Below are 21,412 nucleotides of genomic sequence, written 5' to 3'. Positions count from 1 at the left end.
CAAAATGGGGGAACAGTGGAAGGTTGATGAGGTAGGAGGAAAGCCCATCAATGGGAGGAGAGAGGAAACAAAAAGGGAGAACAGTGAAAGTTGGATGAGGTAGGAGGAAAGCCCATCAATGGGAGGAGAGAGGAAACAAAAAGGGAGAACAGTGGAAGGTTGATGAGGTGGGAGGAAACCCCATCAATGGGAGGAGAGAGGAAACAAAAAGGGAGAACATGGGAAGGTTGATGAGGTAGGAGGAAAGCCCATCAATGGGAGGAGAGAGGAAACAAAAAGGGAGAACAGTGGAAGGTTGATGAGGTGGGAGGAAACCCCATCAATGGGAGGAGAGAGGAAACAAAAAGGGAGAACAGTGGAAGGTTGATGAGGTGGGAGGAAAGCCCATCAATGGGAGGAGAGAGGAAACAAAAAGGGAGAACAGTGGAAGTTGGATGAGGTAGGAGGAAAGCCCATCAATGGGAGGAGAGAGGAAACAAAAAGGGAGAACAGGGGAAGGTTGATGAGGTAGGAGGAAAGCCCATCAATGGGAGGAGAGAGGAAACAAAAAGGGAGAACAGTGGAAGGTTGATGAGGTAGGAGGAAAGCCCATCAATGGGAGGAGAGAGGAAACAAAAAGGGAGAACAGTGGAAGGTTGATGAGGTAGGAGGAAAGCCCATCAATGGGAGGAGAGAGGAAACAAAAAGGGAGAACAGGGGAAGGTTGATGAGGTGGGAGGAAAGCCCATCAATGGGAGGAGAGAGGAAACAAAATGGGGGAACAGTGGAAGGTTGATGAGGTGGGAGGAAAGCCCATCAATGGGAGGAGAGAGGAAACAAAAAGGGAGAACAGGGGAAGGTTGATGAGGTGGGAGGAAACCCCATCAATGGGAGGAGAGAGGAAACAAAATGGGGGAACAGTGGAAGGTTGATGAGGTAGGAGGAAACCCCATCAATGGGAGGAGAGAGGAAACAAAATGGGGGAACAGTGGAAGGTTGATGAGGTAGGAGGAAACCCCATCAATGGGAGGAGAGAGGAAACAAAAAGGGAGAACAGTGGAAGGTTGATGAGGTCGGAGGAAAGCCCATCAATGGGAGGAGAGAGGAAACAAAATGGAGGGAACAGTGGAAGGTTGATGAGGTGGGAGGAAAGCCCATCAATGGGAGGAGAGAGGAAACAAAAAGGGAGAACAGGGGAAGGTTGATGAGGTAGGAGGAAAGCCCATCAATGGGAGGAGAGAGGAAACAAAATGGGGGAACAGTGGAAGGTTGATGAGGTGGGAGGAAATCCCATCAACGGGAGGAGAGAGGAAACAAAATGGGAGAACAGGGGAAGGTTGATGAGGTAGGAGGAAAGCCCATCAATGGGAGGCGAGAGGAAACAAAATAGGGGAACAGTGGAAGGTTGATGAGGTAGGAGGGAAGCCCATCAATGGGAGGAGAGAGGAAACAAAGGAGGGAAACCCCATCAATGGGAGGAGAGAGGAAACAAAAAGGGAGAACAGTGGAAGGTTGATGAGGTGGGAGGAAACCCCATCAACGGGAGGAGAGAGGAAACAAAATGGGAGAACAGTGGAAGGTTGATGAGGTAGGAGGGAAGCCCATCAATGGGAGGAGAGAGGAAACAAAATGGGGGAACAGTGGAAGGTTGATGAGGTAGGAGGGAAGCCCATCAATGGGAGGAGAGAGGAAACAAAATGGGGGAACAGTGGAAGGTTGATGAGGTGGGAGGAAACCCCATCAATGGGAGGAGAGAGGAAACAAAATGGGGGAACAGTGGAAGGTTGATGAGGTAGGAGGAAACCCCATCAATGGGAGGAGAGAGGAAACAAAATGGGGGACCAGTGGAAGGTTGATGAGGAGGAGGGAACCCCATCAATGGGAGGAGAGAGGAAACAAAATGGGGGAACAGTGGAAGGTTGATGAGGTAGGAGGGAAGCCCATCAATGGGAGGAGAGAGGAAACAAAATGGGGGAACAGTGGAAGGTTGATGAGGTAGGAGGAAACCCCATCAATGGGAGGAGAGAGGAAACAAAAAGGGAGAACAGGGGAAGGTTGATGAGGTAGGAGGGAAGCCCATCAATGGGAGGAGAGAGGAAACAAAATGGGGGACCAGTGGAAGGTTGATGAGGAGGAGGGAACCCCATCAATGGGAGGAGAGAGGAAACAAAATGGGGGAACAGTGGAAGGTTGATGAGGTAGGAGGGAAGCCCATCAATGGGAGGAGAGAGGAAACAAAATGGGGGAACAGTGGAAGGTTGATGAGGTAGGAGGAAACCCCATCAATGGGAGGAGAGAGGAAACAAAAAGGGAGAACAGGGGAAGGTTGATGAGGTAGGAGGGAAGCCCATCAATGGGAGGAGAGAGGAAACAAAATGGGGGAACAGTGGAAGGTTGATGAGGTGGGAGGAAACCCCATCAATGGGAGGAGAGAGGAAACAAAATGGGGGAACAGTGGAAGGTTGATGAGGTGGGAGGAAACCCCATCAATGGGAGGAGAGAGGAAACAAAATGGGGGAACAGTGGAAGGTTGATGAGGTAGGAGGAAAGCCCATCAATGGGAGGAGAGAGGAAACAAAATGGGGGAACAGTGGAAGGTTGATGAGGAGGAGGGAACCCCATCAATGGGAGGAGAGAGGAAACAAAATGGGGGAACAGTGGAAGGTTGATGAGGTAGGAGGAAACCCCATCAATGGGAGGAGAGAGGAAACAAAATGGGGGAACAGTGGAAGGTTGATGAGGTGGGAGGAAACCCCATCAATGGGAGGAGAGAGGAAACAAAATGGGGGAACAGTGGAAGGTTGATGAGGTAGGAGGAAACCCCATCAATGGGAGGAGAGAGGAAACAAAATGGGGGAACAGTGGAAGGTTGATGAGGTAGGAGGAAACCCCATCAATGGGAGGAGAGAGGAAACAAAATGGGGGAACAGTGGAAGGTTGATGAGGTAGGAGGGAAGACCATCAATGGGAGGAGAGAGGAAACAAAATGGGGGAACAGTGGAAGGTTGATGAGGTAGGAGGAAACCCCATCAATGGGAGGAGAGAGGAAACAAAATGGGGGAACAGTGGAAGGTTGATGAGGTAGGAGGAAACCCCATCAATGGGAGGAGAGAGGAAACAAAATGGGGGAACAGTGGAAGGTTGATGAGGTAGGAGGAAACCCCATCAATGGGAGGAGAGAGGAAACAAAATGGGGGAACAGTGGAAGGTTGATGAGGTAGGAGGGAAGCCCATCAATGGGAGGCGAGAGGAAACAAAATTGGGGAACAGTGGAAGGTTGATGAGGAAACACTGGAGACATGAGACTAATTGATGTTTTGATAGGACGGAAGGGAGCCTGTGGAACAACGAGGTGCAAAATGCCAGTGGGTGGGGGATGAGTATGGAGAGGGAGGGAAGTAAAGAGGTATGAAGAGGAAGAGAGGGGGGGGGTGATGAATATGGTGGGGAATGAGGAGTATGGTGGGGAATGGAGTAAGGGGGAATGATGGGAATGATGAATAAGGTGGGGGATGGAGTAAGGGGGAATGATGAGGGGAATGATGAGGGGGAATGATGAGGGGAATGATGAGTATGGTGGGGAATGGTGTAAGTGGGAATGATGGGAATGATGAATAAGGTGGGAGATGGAGTAAGGGGGAATGACGAGGGGAATGACGAGTATTGTAGAGGATGGAGTGAGGGAGGAATGATGAGGAAGGGGGAATGGTGAGGAAGGGGGAATGGTGAGGAAGGTGGGTGATGGAGTGATGGGGAATGATGAGTATGGTGGGGAATGGAGGATGGAGGAAGGGGGAATGGTGAGTAATGTGGGGGATGGAGTGAGGGGGAATGATGGGAATGATGAATAAGGTGGGGGATGGAGTAAGGGGGAATGATGAGGGGAATGATGAGGGGGAATGATGAGGGGAATGATGAGTATGGTGGGGAATGGTGTAAGTGGGAATGATGGGAATGATGAATAAGGTGGGAGATGGAGTAAGGGGGAATGATGAGGGGAATGACGAGTATTGTAGAGGATGGAGTGAGGGAGGAATGATGAGGAAGGGGGAATGGTGAGGAAGGGGGAATGGTGAGGAAGGTGGGTGATGGAGTGACGGGGAATGATGAGTATGGTGGGGAATGGAGGATGGAGGAAGGGGGAATGGTGAGGAAGGGGGAATGGTGAGTAATGTGGGGGATGGAGTGAGGGGGAATGATGGGAATGATGAATAAGGTGGGAGATGGAGTAAGGGGGAATGATGAGGGGAATGACGAGTATTGTAGAGGATGGAGTGAGGGAGGAATGATGAGTACGGTGGGGGATAGAGGATGGAGGAAGGGGGAATGGTGAGGAAGGGGGAATGGTGAGTCAGGTGGGTGATGGAGTGAGGGGGAATGATGGGAATGATGAATAAGGTGTGGGATTGAGGATGGAGGAAGGGGGAATGGTGAGGAAGGGGGAATGGTGAGTAATGTGGGGGATGGAGTGAGTGCAATGAAGAGGTGAATGATGAGTATTGTAGAGGATGGAGTGAGGGGAATGAGGAGTATGGTGGGGGCTGGATATAATGAGTGTGCGAAGGGAGTATTGAGTAAGGAGTACTGAGTAACAGGATGTGGTACAAAGTGTAAAAACGATGAGCAAGTGAAATAAGTGATGACGTTCCACACTCAGGTATTTATGTGTAAAATAGATTTCCAGGAATTAGAAAGATAAGGAGGGGTCTTGGAAAGGAAACCGGAGAGATTACCGGACACATGCAATGGAGATTAGTTAAGCTTGAGTTCTGAGAGTTATTAATAAATGGTTTATTTTTAACAAATGATAACTTGATTTTTCTTGTTTTATTAACCAATGAAATGATTAAGGTAGTGTTTTATTTGGTGATGAAATGACTAATTTAGTGATTTATTGAGTGATTAAATGACTAATTTAGTGTTTTATTAAGTGATTAAATGACTAATTTAGTGTTTTATTAACTGATGAAATGACTAAGTTAGTGTTTTATTAAGTGATTAAATGACGAATTTAGTGATTTATTAAGTGATTAAATGACGAAGTTAGTGTTTTATTAAGTGATTAAATGACTAATTTAGTGTTTTATTAAGTGATGAAATGACGAAGTTAGTGTTTTATTGAGTGATTAAATGACTAATTTAGTGTTTTATTAAGTGATTAAATGACTAATTTAGTGTTTTATTAAGTGATTAAATGACTAATTTAGTGATTTATTAAGTGATGAAATGACGAAGTTAGTGTTTTATTAAGTGATTAAATGACTAATTTAGTGTTTTATTAAGTGATGAAATGACTAAGTTAGTGTTTTATTAACTGATGAAATGACTAAGTTATTGTTTTATTAAGTGATGAAATGACTAAGTTAGTGTTTTATTAAGTGATGAAATGACTAATTTAGTGATTTATTGAGTGATTAAATGACTAATTTAGTGTTTTATTAAGTGATTAAATGACTAATTTAGTGTTTTATTAAGTGATTAAATGACTAATTTAGTGATTTATTGAGTGATGAAATGACTAATTTAGTGTTTTATTAAGTGATGAAATGACTAATTTAGTGTTTTATTAAGTGATTAAATGACTAATTTAGTGTTTTATTAAGTGATTAAATGACTAATTTAGTGATTTATTAAGTGATGAAATGACGAAGTTAGTGTTTTATTAAGTGATTAAATGACTAATTTAGTGTTTTATTAAGTGATGAAATGACTAAGTTAGTGTTTTATTAACTGATGAAATGACTAAGTTATTGTTTTATTAAGTGATGAAATGACTAAGTTAGTGTTTTATTAAGTGATGAAATGACTAATTTAGTGATTTATTAAGTGATGAAATGACTAAGTTAGTGATTTATTAAGTGATGAAATGACTAATTTAGTGATTTATTGAGTGATTAAATGACTAATTTAGTGATTTATTAAGTGATTAAATGACTAATTTAGTGTTTTATTAAGTGATGAAATGACGAAGTTAGTGTTTTATTGAGTGATTAAATGACTAATTTAGTGTTTTATTAAGTGATTAAATGACTAATTTAGTGTTTTATTAAGTGATTAAATGACTAATTTAGTGTTTTATTAAGTGATTAAATGACTAATTTAGTGATTTATTAAGTGATGAAATGACGAAGTTAGTGTTTTATTAAGTGATTAAATGACTAATTTAGTGTTTTATTAAGTGATGAAATGACTAAGTTAGTGTTTTATTAACTGATGAAATGACTAAGTTATTGTTTTATTAAGTGATGAAATGACTAAGTTAGTGTTTTATTAAGTGATTAAATGACTACGTTATTGTTTTATTAAGTGATGAAATGACTAAGTTATTGTTTTATTAAGTGATGAAATGACTAAGTTAGTGTTTTATTAAGTGATTAAATGACTACGTTATTGTTTTATTAAGTGATGAAATGACTAAGTTAGTGTTTTATTAAGTGCTTAAATGACTAATTTAGTGTTTTATTAAGTGATGAAATGACTAAGTTAGTGTTTTATTAACTGATGAAATGACTAAGTTATTGTTTTATTAAGTGATGAAATGACTAAGTTAGTGTTTTATTAAGTGATTAAATGACTACGTTATTGTTTTATTAAGTGATGAAATGACTAAGTTATTGTTTTATTAAGTGATGAAATGACTAAGTTAGTGTTTTATTAAGTGATTAAATGACTACGTTATTGTTTTATTAAGTGATGAAATGACTAAGTTAGTGTTTTATTAAGTGCTTAAATGACTAATTTAGTGTTTTATTAAGTGATGAAATGACTAAGTTAGTGTTTTATTAACTGATGAAATGACTAAGTTATTGTTTTATTAAGTGATGAAATGACTAAGTTAGTGTTTTATTAAGGAGTGAAAGGACTAATCTCTGTGGTTGTGTCCCAGGTAGAGATTCTGCGGAATGCAATCAGTTACATCGAGGCCTTGCAGGGAGTGTTGAGGGGAAATGGAGGGGTCACTACAGAAGGTCACGTGTTTGAATCATCTGTCTCAAGTCCACGATCCATTTGCTCTGAAAGCTTGGTGAGCTTTTAATACTGAAATTTAACTTATAATGGGGTCTATAGGGTCTTCAGGGTCATAAAGTGTTTTGAGGATCATAAAGGGTCTTCGGGTCATAAGGCTTTTTTCAGGGTCTTAGACCCTTTAGACCCTTCAAAACCAACCCTGAGAGGTTGAAGGGGTCTTAAAGGGTCTTCGTAGTCTTAAGGGTGTAAAGGTTTAAAGGGTATAAAGGGGATTAAAACGTCCATCGTTTAGCAAAGGTTTTAATTCCAAAAGATGTAAGGGTATGTGAAAGGTATGTTCACATTGGCCGTAATTAAGAAAGGTAATTATTAGATGTAGTCCAGGTCTTCTAAAAAGTAATTGATAGATGTACTCAGGTGTCGATCAAGACCTCACAGTTCACCAGTGTTTTTCAGTTTTACATACAGTATGTATGTATGTATGTATCTATGTGTCTATATACAGTATGTATGTATGTATGTATGTATGTATGTACAGTCACGTGAAAAAGTAAGTACACCCCATGTAAAGTTTTGACTTTTTCAACATATTTCAACAAACAGCTATTTGATCTTCAACAATATTGATAGATAAAGGTGATATAATATAACAAATATCATGAAACATTTACATTTTGCAGTCCATTGTATAATTTAAATAAACATAAATGCAAATTTCGCAAGTGGAAAAAGTAAGAACACCCTTGGCTCTAATAGGTGGTATTGCCCCCTTTGGCAGAAACAACCTCAAGTAAGCGTTTCTTATGACTGTCTAACGGTCTCTGACATCGACTGGGAGAAATTTTTGCCCACTCCTCCATGCAGAATTCTTTCAGCTGTGCGATGTTTGAGTAGAGGGGTCAATATATGGTTGAACCTCCAAAAAATTGATACAAAAGGTTTTTCAATGGATTCTGGTACCATTGGGCATGCTAAATAACATACTAAAAATCTAGTAACATCTGACTTCCGGAAAGGGGTCATTTTCAAGATGGCGTCCAAGATGGCCGCCCGGGAGCTTAAAATGGCCATATCTCAATTATTATTCAACCTAGAAAGGTGGTTTTGGTGTCTAACCCTATGTTTTAGGGCCCAAGGAATCCAATTGAATCAATAAAATTACCATCAGTTAATTATTTATTGACAAGTCCAAGATGGCATCCCAAGGTGACATCCTGATCCACTAAAATGGCTCTGTCGAATAGTAGTCAACCTAGAGAGATATTTTCAGTGTGTATACCTAGGTTTAAGGCACCCAGGAAATCATCAAAATTACTTAAATAAGCACAAAGTAATCAGGTAATCCAGTAAGCCAGGTTCACCAGCCCATTAGGCATTTGTTGTCTTACACAGTTAGTCGCTATTCAGCGTCATCCTCCGACTCACCAGCTAATGAACCAAGTGTGTGTTTCAGATTGGAGATAAGAGTGTAATGTGTCGACACCACTGCCACCTGTGACTCCAGTCCACAGTATTCAGTGATCATTACAGACAAAGGTTTGTACAAAGCTTGAGAGGTTATGGCAAGGGACAGACTATTTTACATTGGGGAGGGGGGGGGGGGGGGACTGAAAAATCTGACAAACAATTTATTTTCATCTCAAAAGGAATTAGTATATTATTTGGTACATGTATGCATAAACAAAATCCATATTTTTTAGACATTTCCAAAAGAAATGGTCTCTTGAAGGTCATTCATTGTAAGTGCTCCACTGCCTGCAAGACACTCCGCTGCTCTTGTAGACGATATGGACTACCATGTACGACTGCCTGTGGACCGTGCCAACTTGAAGAATGTGACAATCCACACAAGTTTCTTCCAGAGGAGTCGGAGGATGACGATGAATAGCGACTAACTGTATAAGACAACAAATGCCTAATGGGCTGGTAAACCTGGCTTATTGGATTACCTGATTATTTTGTGCTTATTTAAGTAATTTTTATGATTTCCTGGGTGCCTTAAACCTAGATATTCACACTGAAAATATCTCTCTAGGTTGACTACTATTCGACAGAGCCATTTTAGTGGATCAGGATGTCACCTTGGGATGCCATCTTGGACTTGTCAATAAATAATTAACTGATGGTAATTTTATTGATTCAATTGGATTCCTTGGGCCCTAAAACCTAGGGTTAGACACCAAAACCACCTTTCTAGGTTGAATAATAATTGAGATATGGCCATTTTAAGCTCCCGGTGGCCATCTTGGACGCCATCTTGAAAATGACCCCTTTCCGGAAGTCAGATGTTACTAGATTTTTAGTATGTTATTTAGCATGCCCAATGGTACCAGAATCCATTGAAAAACCTTTTGTATCAATTTTTTGGGGGTTAGGTGAGTTTTTTTCTTATATTGACCCTACTAGAGGGGTTTCTTGCATGCACAGCTCGTTTCAAATCCCCCCACAACATATGGATGGGATTTAGATCCGGGCTTTGAATTGGCCATTCCAGAACCCTCCATTTCTTTCTTTTCAGCCATTTCTTGGTGGATTTACTGGCATGTTTAGGGTCATTGTCATGTTGCAAGGTCCATCTTCGGTTGAGCTTCAACTTACCGACAGATGGCCTCACATTATCCTTAAGCCCCCTCTGGTACAATGAAGAATTCATAGTGGATTCCATGATGGTGAGCTGCCCAGGCCCTGATGCAGCAAAGCTGCCCCAAACCATAATATTTCCACCACCATGCTTTGCAGTTGGTATCAGGTTCTTGTGGTCAAATGCTGTCTTTGGTTTTTGCCAAACATATCTTCTGGTACTGCGGCCAAATAGCTCCACCTTTGACTCATCTGTCCGGAGCACATTGTTCCAGAAGTGCTGGTCTTTGCCTAGGTGTTCATTGGCAAACTTTAGTCTTGCCCTGATGTTCTTTCTGGGCAGCAAAGGTTTCCTCCTGGCACACCTCCCATGTAGTGGTAATTCCCTGCTTGTCGTAAAAGGCGACAAAAAGGGTTGGCGGCAGGAAGAGCATCCGGCCGTAAAACATTGCTTCAAAAAGGGGACCAAAAAACAACAACAACCACGGTCCCCGAAAAAGGCCAACCCTCGCTTTGCGGGGAAAAAATGGCCTCTAAGGGTGGTTTTTACACCTCCCATGTAGATCAAATTTGTGCAGCCTCTTTCTAATGGTGGACTCGTGCACTTTGACATCAACAGTGGCAAGAGCTACCTGTAGGTCCCGTGATAACATTCTGGGGTTCTTAGAGACTTCTTTCAGCATCTTGCGGTCTGCTCTCGGGCTGAACTTGCTGGGGCGGCCTGGCCTGAACAAGTTGGCAGTTGTTTGGAATCTTCTCCACTTGTCGATGATCTTCCGGACATTCGAATGATTGATTTCAAATTGTTTGGAGATCTTTTTAAATCCCTTCCCAGACTCGTAGGCATCTATAACCTTCTTTCTGAAGGCCTCAGAGAGCTCTTTTGATCTGGGCATGGTGACGCCGCACACTTCAACAACAAAGAGCAAACCAAACTAAATGTCTGAGGTTTAAATAAGACAGGTTCCTCCAAGATCCTCTCTAACGATGTTCTAATCATTTGCACCTGAGCTGGTGCACCTGATTCTAATTTTAGGTATTTGAAGTAGTGATAAATGTAGGGGTGAACTTACTTTTTCCACATGCGAAATTAGCATTTATGTTTATTTAAATTATACAATGGACTACAAAATGTAAATGTTTCATGATATTTGTTATATTATATCACCTTTATCTTTCAATATTGTTGAAATGAAGATCAAATAGCTGTATGTTGAAATATGTTGAAAAAGTCAAAACTTTACATGGGGTGTACTTACTTTTTCACGTGACTGTCTAGTGTATATATATATGTGCCAAATAAGGGGTGCAATAATGATGAGGGTAATGAAGAATGCAAAGGGTGGATAAGATGGATACATACACAATTTGGGAACAAAGAGTGTTCCAAGCTGAAGGAAACAGGACTTCATACATTACCATACTGTATGTATCTCCTCGTAATCCCCTAATTTCTCGAGATGTTTAAGTTACTGAAAGGTATAGACAACATCAGTACAGAGGAGTTCTTCAGCAGAATAGACAGTGATCAGACCAGGGGCCATAGCCTGAGAGAAAAGTAGACGAGAGGACGAGAGGGTAAGGGGTCTTTCCCTCAGGGAGTAGTTAATGCATGGAATGGTCTCCCTGGAAAAGTAGTGGCAACAGAAACAGCACATAAGTTTAAGTTGGAATTAGATCGGTGCCTGGAAGTTGGAGTGGTATCCGGATATTGGCAAGTCTTGTCGGTAGTTTGAGCATGGATGGGTGGTTGTGCGCATCTGTGCTGATTGTGACGTCCTCAATGGATTTATCAGCATCATTGAGGACATCACAATCTCTCACACACATCACAATCAGCACAGATGTAGCAATCTAACACCATCATTTATATGAAAACGTACCAATGAAGTTCGTGCAAATGAGATTATAAACGATGGTTAATCAAACCACTTTTGCTTTGTTAATTTCACCACCACGAACCAGAATTTATGAACAAACTCTCAGGATGATTCGATCAGGATTCAACTTGAAATGGGAATATTTTTGCACAATGTGGGATTGCGTTCGACATTGCTCCAATATGTTGGTGTGCTCAATGTACATCATGTGTGTCATGTGTCTTGTGTGTACAGATGGACTTTACAAGTCATGCTTGTGAAATCAGCAGGAAGCACGCTGATGTATCGAAGACCTTTTGCCTCCTTGAAGGTGAGATCATAGCAAAGCTCGTTACTACCTGAAGAAAGGCTTCCTCTCTGAAGTTGTGCTGTTTCAAAAGGGAGTTTCAAGGCTGGTATAGCTATTTGGACTGCATCATCACATAGGAGCTCTCAGTTGAGAAACTTTCCTTATCCGGTTGTGACCTCCTCGCTCAGTCACATGGTGTAAGGGAGGGCGGGTTATTAATAACGCATTGGTACTGCAGTCTGGAGGGGCTAGTGGAACCTATCAATGGTGGGACCTGGGACTGACAGGGAAGAGAGGGGAAGTTCAGCTTGAAGTGTACGCACACACACACCGGACTCAGCTGGTTTTGTGTGCAGTGGAGGGAAGACCAGGAGTACGGGGTAAGGCCGGACCGATACGAGGCTGCTCTGGCCCCGGTCGAGATACCTGACGGCCTACGAGCTGGGTCACGGAGGGTGAAATTCTGGTGGAGGAGGTTGGAAGTGGGGAGTTAAGGTAGGATAGTGTGTTGAAATAGAAAAGGCTGCGGACCCCTTACAGGCAAATCCCTGTCTGTGCAGCTACACCATGCAGCCGGAATGTGTGCTGATAAAAAAAAAGACTACTTCCTCAAATGGGACAAAACATCATTTCATAATGAGGCAAACATCTGCACTGGGGTGAAGAGCTGTGAAGTTGCTACCTGCCACACAACCACCAAAGGTAAAACTCCAGATGAGAAGCTCAAATAAGGAAAGCTGGAACTTGTAGAAAAAAGAAATCATCCTTTATTACAAAATGCATTCCATGCATGAAACTTGGGGGATGAAACGGAAAGGAAAAGTATTATTGGACCAAATGAAGTCGACAAAATTGGCTGGTGAATCAGAGACGTGACCCCGTTGTACGCATTTCAAAGAGTGGTGTCAATGATCCACAAATATCCGAGCAAATATAGAATAGAAGAAATTTAAACTCTGGGCAGACAGCAAATAGCAAGAGAGAGAAGGATCAAGGGAATATTGCTGCGGTGGCACCTGGAGGGGCTGTGCAACAAAGCTGAAGCTCGGACTTAGTACCAGAGGCGGAGACCAGGTACAACAGAAAGAAACGACAACGGCACTTGGTAGAGCGCATACCTCCACCAGGCTGAACAGTTTTTGTTTTGTATCCCACTGATAGGCCGGATCTGCACCTGAACCAAAAGCTAATTGGCTTGTTCTTGTCAACTAACCAACTCATCCAGGTAGTTTTGTCCACAACTTTTGTTAGACAACCCATCCACAACTTTTTGAGATATTGTTACATATCGTTTGTGGCCCTGTCTCTCAATGGTAAAGAATCACTTTAAAAATCATATCTGTAGCAACACAAAAAATCAAAAACAATTCATCCTTGTCGCACACCCAATCCGTCCACCAAGTTTTGTCTAAATCCGTCCAAGACCTTTTGAGATAGCGTATTATACTCGTATATAGTTTTGGGCTCCTTCTCAATGGTGAAGAATCACATAAAATGTTGTATCTGGATCTGGATCTTCACCACATTCAAATCCATTCATCCCTGTCACACCCCCAACCTTTCCACCAAGCTTCATCTGAATCCGTCCATAACTTTCTGAGATAGCGTATTATACTCGTATATAGTTTTGGGCTCCTTCTCAATGGTGAAGAATCACATAAAATGTTGTATCTGGATCTGGATCTTCACCACATTCAAATCCATTCATCCCTGTCACACCCCCAACCTTTCCACCAAGCTTCATCTGAATCCGTCCATAACTTTCTGAGTTATACTGCTCACAGACAAACAAACAAACAAACAAACACGAAAGATGTCGTGCAGAGCATAATACTTGTGAAAACAAATTTGACCTTAATTGGTGGTTGAATTTGATGACCAAATATGCAAGTCCTCTTCAAATTCCAAGTCCACCAATGGAAATTGATGTTTTTACAAATTAGGCCTATTGACCTTTAGACCAAAAAGAATTGGTGGTTGAATTAAATGACATGATATGTCAACCCTGTTCAAATTATAAAGTCATTCCGATGAAAATTGACAATTTTAGAAATGTGGCCTATGTTGACCTATTGACCTTTAGATCAAAATAATTGGTGGTTGAATTAAATGACATGATATGTCAACCCTGTTCAAATTAGAAAGTCATTCGGATGAAAATAGACAATTTTAGAATTTTGGCCTATGTTGACCTTTTGACCTTTAGACCAAAAATAATTGGTGGTTGAATTAAATGACATGATATGTCAACCCTGTTCAAATTAGAAAGTCATTCGGATGAAAATTGACAATTTTATAAATTTGGCCTATGTTGACCTTTTGACCTTTAGACCAAAAATAATTGGTGGTTGAATTAAATGACATGATATGTCAACCCTGTTCAAATTATAAAGTCATTCCGATTAAAATTGACAATTTTAGAAATGTGACCTATGTTGACCTATTGACCTTTCGACCAAAAATAATTGGTGGTTGAATTAAATGACATGATATGTCAACCCTGTTCAAATTATAAAGTCATTCCGATGAAAATTGACAATTTTAGAAATTTGGCCTATGTTGACCTATTGACCTTTAGACCAAAATAATTGGTGGTTGAATTAAATGACATGATATGTCAACCCTGTTCTAATTAGAAAGTCATTCGGGTGAAAATTGACAATTTTAGAAATTTGGCCTATGTTGACCTATTGACCTTTAGACCAAAATAATTGGTGGTTGAATTAAATGACATGATATGTCAACCCTGTTCAAATTAGAAAGTCATTCGGATGAAAATTGACAATTTTAGAAATGTGGCCTATGTTGACCTTTTGACCTTTAGACCAAAAATCATTGGTGGTTGAATTAAATGACATGATATGTCAACCCTGTTCAAATTATAAAGTCATTCCGATGAAAATTGACAATTTTAGAAATGTGGCCTATGTTGACCTATTGACCTTTAGACCAAAATAATTGGTGGTTGAATTAAATGACATGATATGTCAACCCTCTACAAATTAGAAAGTCATTCGGATGAAAATGGACAATTTTAGAAATTTGGCCTTTGTTGACCTATTGACCTTTAGACCAAAAATAATTGGTGGTTGAATTAAATGACATGATATGTCAACCCTGTTCAAATTAGAAAGTCATTCGGATGAAAATGGACAATTTTAGAAATTTGGCCTTTGTTGACCTATTGACCTTTAGACCAAAAATAATTGGTGGTTGAATTCAATGACATGATATGTCAACCCTGTTCAAATTAGAAAGTCATTCGGATGAAAATTGACAATTTTAGAAATTTGACCTACGTTGACCTTTTGACCCCCAAAACAATAGGCGTATTGCTTATGACCAACTCCACCATTTAGTGAAGTTTCGTGAAGATCGGTTTAAAATTTTGACCTGTAGGCCATTGACATACAAATTAGAAATCACTCGTCGAGCAACACTTGGTGAAACAGAACGAGTCAAAACTGTTGCGGCGAATCCTCCACTGTCAGGGCTGGGAAATACGAGGCAAAGAGGGACTCGGGTTACCTGTGAATACCTGTTCAACAAAATCAGACGAAAAATAAGTCTCCATTCCTCAGGCTGTGGTTAAAGAGAGAGTGAATAAATTGTCTTTTCACAACCGTGGCTGATGTGTGTTTGTTTGACGTGTACCAAGCTAACCACAGCAGCACCTTTCGTTTCCGACATTTCAGCCAAAATGTGTTTTAAACGTTATGACGTTGACATTCAAACTTTCAAATTCATACGCTGAAGAAACCTGTTGGTTTTATGTCTGAGATTCCGCAATGGTGAAATTCAACAATGACCGAAAACGCATTTTGTTTTCAGACCCCCATTTGAATTTGACCCTCAACTCTGAGGCCTATGATCAACATTAACATGAAATGTGGCTTGCTCTAGACTATCTAGAGAGAGCAAGTTTGTTCCGATCGGAAAAACATTAGTCAAGTTATGGTGAACATGTTAAATTGTATACAATTAGGTCATGACCTTAAAAATAGGTCAAGGTCAAAAAATTGTCAACCCGCATACTTTATTGCCATTATTGATGTAAAATTTCATTCTCAAAGTCCCAACTGGCTCCGAGATGCAGCTCGGACGTTGGAAGTAGAAGAAAACCTAAATAGTGCTTTGGTACTCCAAGGAGTCTGAGAACCTCTGAGGGCCCATTAAAATTGACGGCGCTAACTGAAGAAACAAACCCTACAACCGGTGTAGGCCTTCCCTACACGGCCTGACAAGAAAACTACAGTGAGGCCAACAGCAGGAGAAAACACTCGCACGCACACGCACACTCGAAAAAACACCCACAAGCACATGCACAGGAGAAAACACCCACAAGCACATGCACGGGAGAAAACACACTCACACACATGCATACTCGAAAAAACACCCACAAGCACATGCACAGGAGAAAACACCCACAAGCACATGCACACTCAAAAAAACACCCACAAGCACATGCACACTCAAAAAAACACCCACAAGCACATGCACAGGAGAAAACACTCGCACGCACATGCACACTCAAAAAAACACCCACAAGCACATGCACACTCAAAAAAACACCCACAAGCACATGCACAGGAGAAAACACTCGCACGCACATGCACACTCAAAAAAACACCCACAAGCACATGCACAGGAGAAAACACCCACAAGCACATGCACAGGAGAAAACACCCACAGGCACATGCACAGGAGAAAACACTCGCAAGCACATGCACACTCTAGAAAACACTCACACGCACATGCACAGGAGAAAATACTCACACGCACATGCACACTCGAGAAAACACTCGCACACACATGCACACTCGAGAAAACACTCGCACGCTCATGCACACTCTAGAAAACACTCGCACGCACATGCACACTCAAGAAAACGCACGCACATGCACACTCGAGAAAACACTCGCACGCACATGCACACTCGAGAAAACACTCACATGCACAGGAGAAAACACTCGCACGCACATACACACTCGATAAAACACTCGCACGCACATGCACACTCGAGAAAACACTTGTACGCACATGCACACTCGAGAAAACACTCCACACGCACATGCACACTCGAGAAAACACTCGCATGTGCACACTCGAGAAAACACTCGCACGCACATGCACACTCGAGAAAACACGCGCACGCACATGCACAGGAGAAAACACTCACATGCACATGCACACACGAGAAAACACTCACACATGCACAGGAGAAAACACTCACATGCACATGCACAGGAGAAAACACTCGCACGCACATGCACACTCGAGAAAACACACACACATGCACACTCGAGAAAACACTTGTACGCACATGCACACTCGAGAAAACACTCCACACGCACATGCACACTCGAGAAAACACTCGCATGTGCACACTCGAGAAAACACTCACACGCACATGCACACACGAGAAAACACTCACACATGCACAGGAGAAAACACTCACATGCACATGCACAGGAGAAAACACTCACACGCACATGCACACACGAGAAAACACTCACACATGCACAGGAGAAAACACTCACATGCACATGCACAGGAGAAAACACTCGCACACACATGCACAGGAGAAAACACTCGCACGCACATGCACAGGAGAAAACACTCGCACGCACATGCACACTCGAGAAAACACTCGCACGCACACACACTCGAGAAAATTGCTCGATAATTCCTTCTTCTCCCAGTTTATTGCTTACATCCGTTGCTATCATTTGATGAGTTTATATTATTATTAGGTTTACTCTCCATGAAATGGAGAGTAACCTATTAATTATTATTCCCAAAATTTTTCTTATTATTCTTCCACCCTATTTTGCATCTCCGAAAACTTTAAAATTAAGTTTCTCAGCATCCGCTGGTCGGATTGACTGGAATTTTTCATCGAATGATCGGCTAGGCACGTAGAATTTTTTAATGCTAATTATGACGTCATAGGTCACGTGGTATGGGCGCCATCTTGGAAAACACCTTCAACTTTGCCCCTCTATATCTCCGAAACGGCTGAATGGAAAAATTTGAGTAATGACTCATTCTAAAGAACTTTGCAATGGGACCAAAAAACGTGTTTATTTAGTATATCAAAAATGCTAACGTTAAGAGGTTAGAATTCGTCAAACACATCGTTGCTCCCATGAAAATGATATTTTTTCCCCAGATCCTTAGTTTAAAAAACTCAGAAAGAATTTTTTTTCGAAGTCACACGTCACATGGTTCGGCCGCCATATTGTTTTTCGTGAAACACACGAAAACCCCTTTTTCTCCAACGGCTGAACAGATCGAGCCCAAACTTGGCATGCAGAGTCGCATACCCACGACGAACAAAAAGTCAGTCTCAGACTATATAAATAATTCTGTCTCTGTATCGCTGTCTCTGTATCGCTGTATCGCTTTTCTATCTAAATCTTTTCTATATGTCTATTTATAAAAATCGCTTTTTCTGCAGTCATTGCACGGATTGACAGGGAATTTTCACCACAGGTGCGCCTGGGCATTAAGAATGTTTTCAGGATAATTATGACGTCACAGGTCACGTGGTACGGCCGCCATCTTGGGAGAACCGAAAAATTTTACATCTCTATATCTCCAAAAGTCCTGCGTAGAAAGGATTGAGACATATCTCATTGTAAAGAACTATCCATTGAGAATAAGCCTTGTGAATGATGATGTCATATGTGCCTCCATTATGACGACATAATTCGACAAGTACAAAACTTCATCCGATCAGGATGAAATTTTTTGAGCACATCAAGGGATAAATTAGTGGAGAAAAAAAAAAAATGATGATGTCACAGGCGGCTCCGTTATGACGTCATAATTCGACAAGTACAAAACTTCATCTGATCAGGATGAAATTTCTTGAGCATCGTCTCGGGATAAATTGATGGAGAAAAAAAAATGATGATGTCATAGGTGCCTCAATTTTGACGTCATAATATGACAAATACAAAACTTCATCCGATCAGGATGAAATTTCTTGAGCATTTATCAAGGGATAAATTGATGGAGAAAAAGAAGAATAATGTGAAAGCGGGGTTGTTATAAAGTGTGTGTGTGTGTGTGTGTGTGTGTGTGTGTGTGTGTGTGTGTGTGTGTGTGTGTGTGTGCGTGTGTGCGTGTATGGGGGGAGGGTGGGTGGGATGTGTGTGTGTGTGTGTATATGTGGGGGGGTGTTGGATGTGTGTGTGGGGATGTGTGTAGGGGGGGGGATGTGCGTGTATGGGCATGGGGGGAGGGGGAGTGCGATGTGTGTGTGTGTGTGGGGGGGGGGGTGGGGGATGTGTGTTTGCGGGGTGCGGGATGTGTGTGTGGGGGGGTGTCTCTGTGTGTGGGGTTGTGTGTGTGTGGGGGTGTGCGTGTTTGTGTGTATGGGGATGTGTGGATGGGTGTGTGTGTGTATCGGGGTTGTATCGAAGGGGGGTTGTATCAAAGCATGTCCAATGAAAGTGGGGTTGTATGAAAGCGGGAAGGCGGAGTTAACCGGTCATCACTGCCAGGAGTTGTAAAGTGGCAGTTTTAGTTATTATTATTATTATTTTTTGGATACACAATTGAGGCTCGTATAAGAGCGAACACATTGAACATGAAAACATGCACAGACACATAAAACATGCAATGAAGGGAGCGGGAGACAAGAGGGGGAGAGAGAGGGAAGCACACAAGCACAACAACAGTAGAGAACAGGGACGTTGGTAGATCTGTGGAAGGGGGAGGGCTGGGGGAGGAGGGAGGAATACATGGTATAAAGCAAATAAACACTTCTAGGAATTTCAGGAAAGAAGTTGGGAATTGAAAGAGGTGGATTTGGGTTGTTTTACCGCGGGATTTTTCAGTCTCGATATGACAATCACCCTGAACGCATCTTCCTGTTTAGGTTCCCTTCGATCCAACAGAACGTCCAGCTTGGACTGTCTGTCCAGCATCGTGGAACGGATCTCCACTAGCCCTCCCACCTCTTCCATCATCTACCAAGCTCTATAACCTCTCGTTCGCTTTCTTGTCCACGTTATCGCATCGTCCTGATGTTCAGCAACTTTCCACACCGGAATAACCAAACAAGAGCTTCGTGTAATCCGCCATTTCAAAACCAGGATCTCCTGGCGTGCTTGAAGAACTGGTTCCACAACTCAACAATCCAGGAATGACCAATGACCGAACTACCTGCATTTAACCACGTGGTAAACTGGCACTGGCCTTGCTTGTGGCTCTGAGGACACAACAGGTAGATAGATGGTCGTAAAGTCTGAAAACATTTCCCTAAAAGAGTTACAAGTGGTTGGAGGAAACGACTTGATCCTGCTTGATGGGGACCAGACCCCAGTGCACGTGGAAACTGTTCGTGATGAAAGGCCTTGGTGTTGTACCTCTGAACATACATGTTGTACCTCTGAACATACATGTTGTACCTCTGAACATACATGTTGTACCATCGTCCAAGTGAAATTTCCCCAATGAAGTCCGATTGTTACCACTGACAGACTTCCGCAGCTGTATAAATGTATAATCTTTGAGTTAAACTTGATAATTTAAATGTGTATATTTTATTACCCATACATGACCTATACCATGATCTATACCATGACCCATACATGACCTATACCATGATCTATACCATGATCCATACCATGGCCCATACATGACCTATACCATGATCTATACCATGACCCATACCATGACCCATACCATGATCTATATCATGATCTATACCATGACCCATACATGGCCCATACATGACCCATACATGACCTATACCATGATCTATATCATAACCCATACCATGACCCATACCATGACCCATACCATGGCCCATACATGACCCATACCATGGCACTTCATTGAACATTTCATTGTAGATTGCACCTCAACAAGCACCTGTATCTCTATCTCTGCTGGAATAAATGATGTCACAATCTGTGGTTGAACGTCACAAAGATCCGGCCTGAGCTCCTGAGCCTCGGTGTCTGCGAGGTGGACGTTTGCGAGGGACACACTGACGCCTTGTCTTCCTCATTAGTCTGATGGTTGCAGAACCAGTGGTTATTTTTGCACCCTGTTGTTCTCCAGTTACAAGCGATGCCCGCGTCACCTGTCTGGAGATAAATGTGGAGCAGCAACCGGATTGAAGGAGTTTGAGCTTGAATAGAAACAGCATTTGAAGCAAAACTTGCATCTCTGGCTTGTGTGTTCTCTCCAAGTGGCCAATGAATGTTTATATATTTCGAGTAAAATGCTGTATATTTGGGCTCGGTGGAATTAAGGAGGGAAGGGGAAGGTTGGGGAGGGGTATATTTATCATTTTTGTTACTGGAATCACCAAGCACAAACACTAACCATCGAAGATGGTCATTTAACATGGAGCCGATGATGGTGGAACCTTGGAACCATCTTTATGATCCTTGAAACTCCAGAAGCAACACGGGTTCTGTTTCTACAAACTGAATGCCCACGGGATGTGGTACATGCGGGACATGGTGGGCATGGTACATACGGGACGTGGGGCACACTAGACATGGTATACACTGGATGTGGTAAGTGCGGGGCATGGTATGTGCGGGACATGGGGCACACTAGGCATGGTACATGCGGGGAATGGTACATGCGGGACATGGTACGTGTGGGACATGGGGTACACGAGACATGGTATACACTGGATGTGGTACGTGCGGGGCATGGTATGTGCGGGACATGGGGCACACTAGAC

General features: G+C 42.1%; 1 protein-coding gene across 1 annotated transcript in view; it reads left to right on the top strand.

The window, feature by feature from the left end:
* LOC137428008 (myoblast determination protein 1 homolog) overlaps nt 1–20,878 on the top strand; it is a 34,524-nt gene extending 13,646 nt beyond the window's left edge. Inside the window, exons 3-5 of the mRNA XM_068117901.2 lie at nt 6,866–7,003; nt 11,643–11,718; nt 19,586–20,878. Of these exons, the coding sequence (XP_067974002.2) occupies nt 6,866–7,003; nt 11,643–11,718; nt 19,586–19,692 (321 nt within the window). The 3' untranslated portion in view covers nt 19,693–20,878. The remainder of the gene's footprint in view (nt 1–6,865; nt 7,004–11,642; nt 11,719–19,585) is intronic.
* Nucleotides 20,879–21,412: the final 534 nt, after the last annotated feature.

The sequence above is a fragment of the Myxine glutinosa genome, chromosome 5, assembly GCF_964187855.1.
Source record: "Myxine glutinosa chromosome 5, kmMyxGlut1.1, whole genome shotgun sequence".
NCBI classification, from domain to species: Eukaryota; Metazoa; Chordata; class Myxini; order Myxiniformes; family Myxinidae; genus Myxine; species Myxine glutinosa.
Note: the sequence above shows the minus strand (reverse complement) of the source record. Positions and strands in the feature narration are given on the sequence as shown.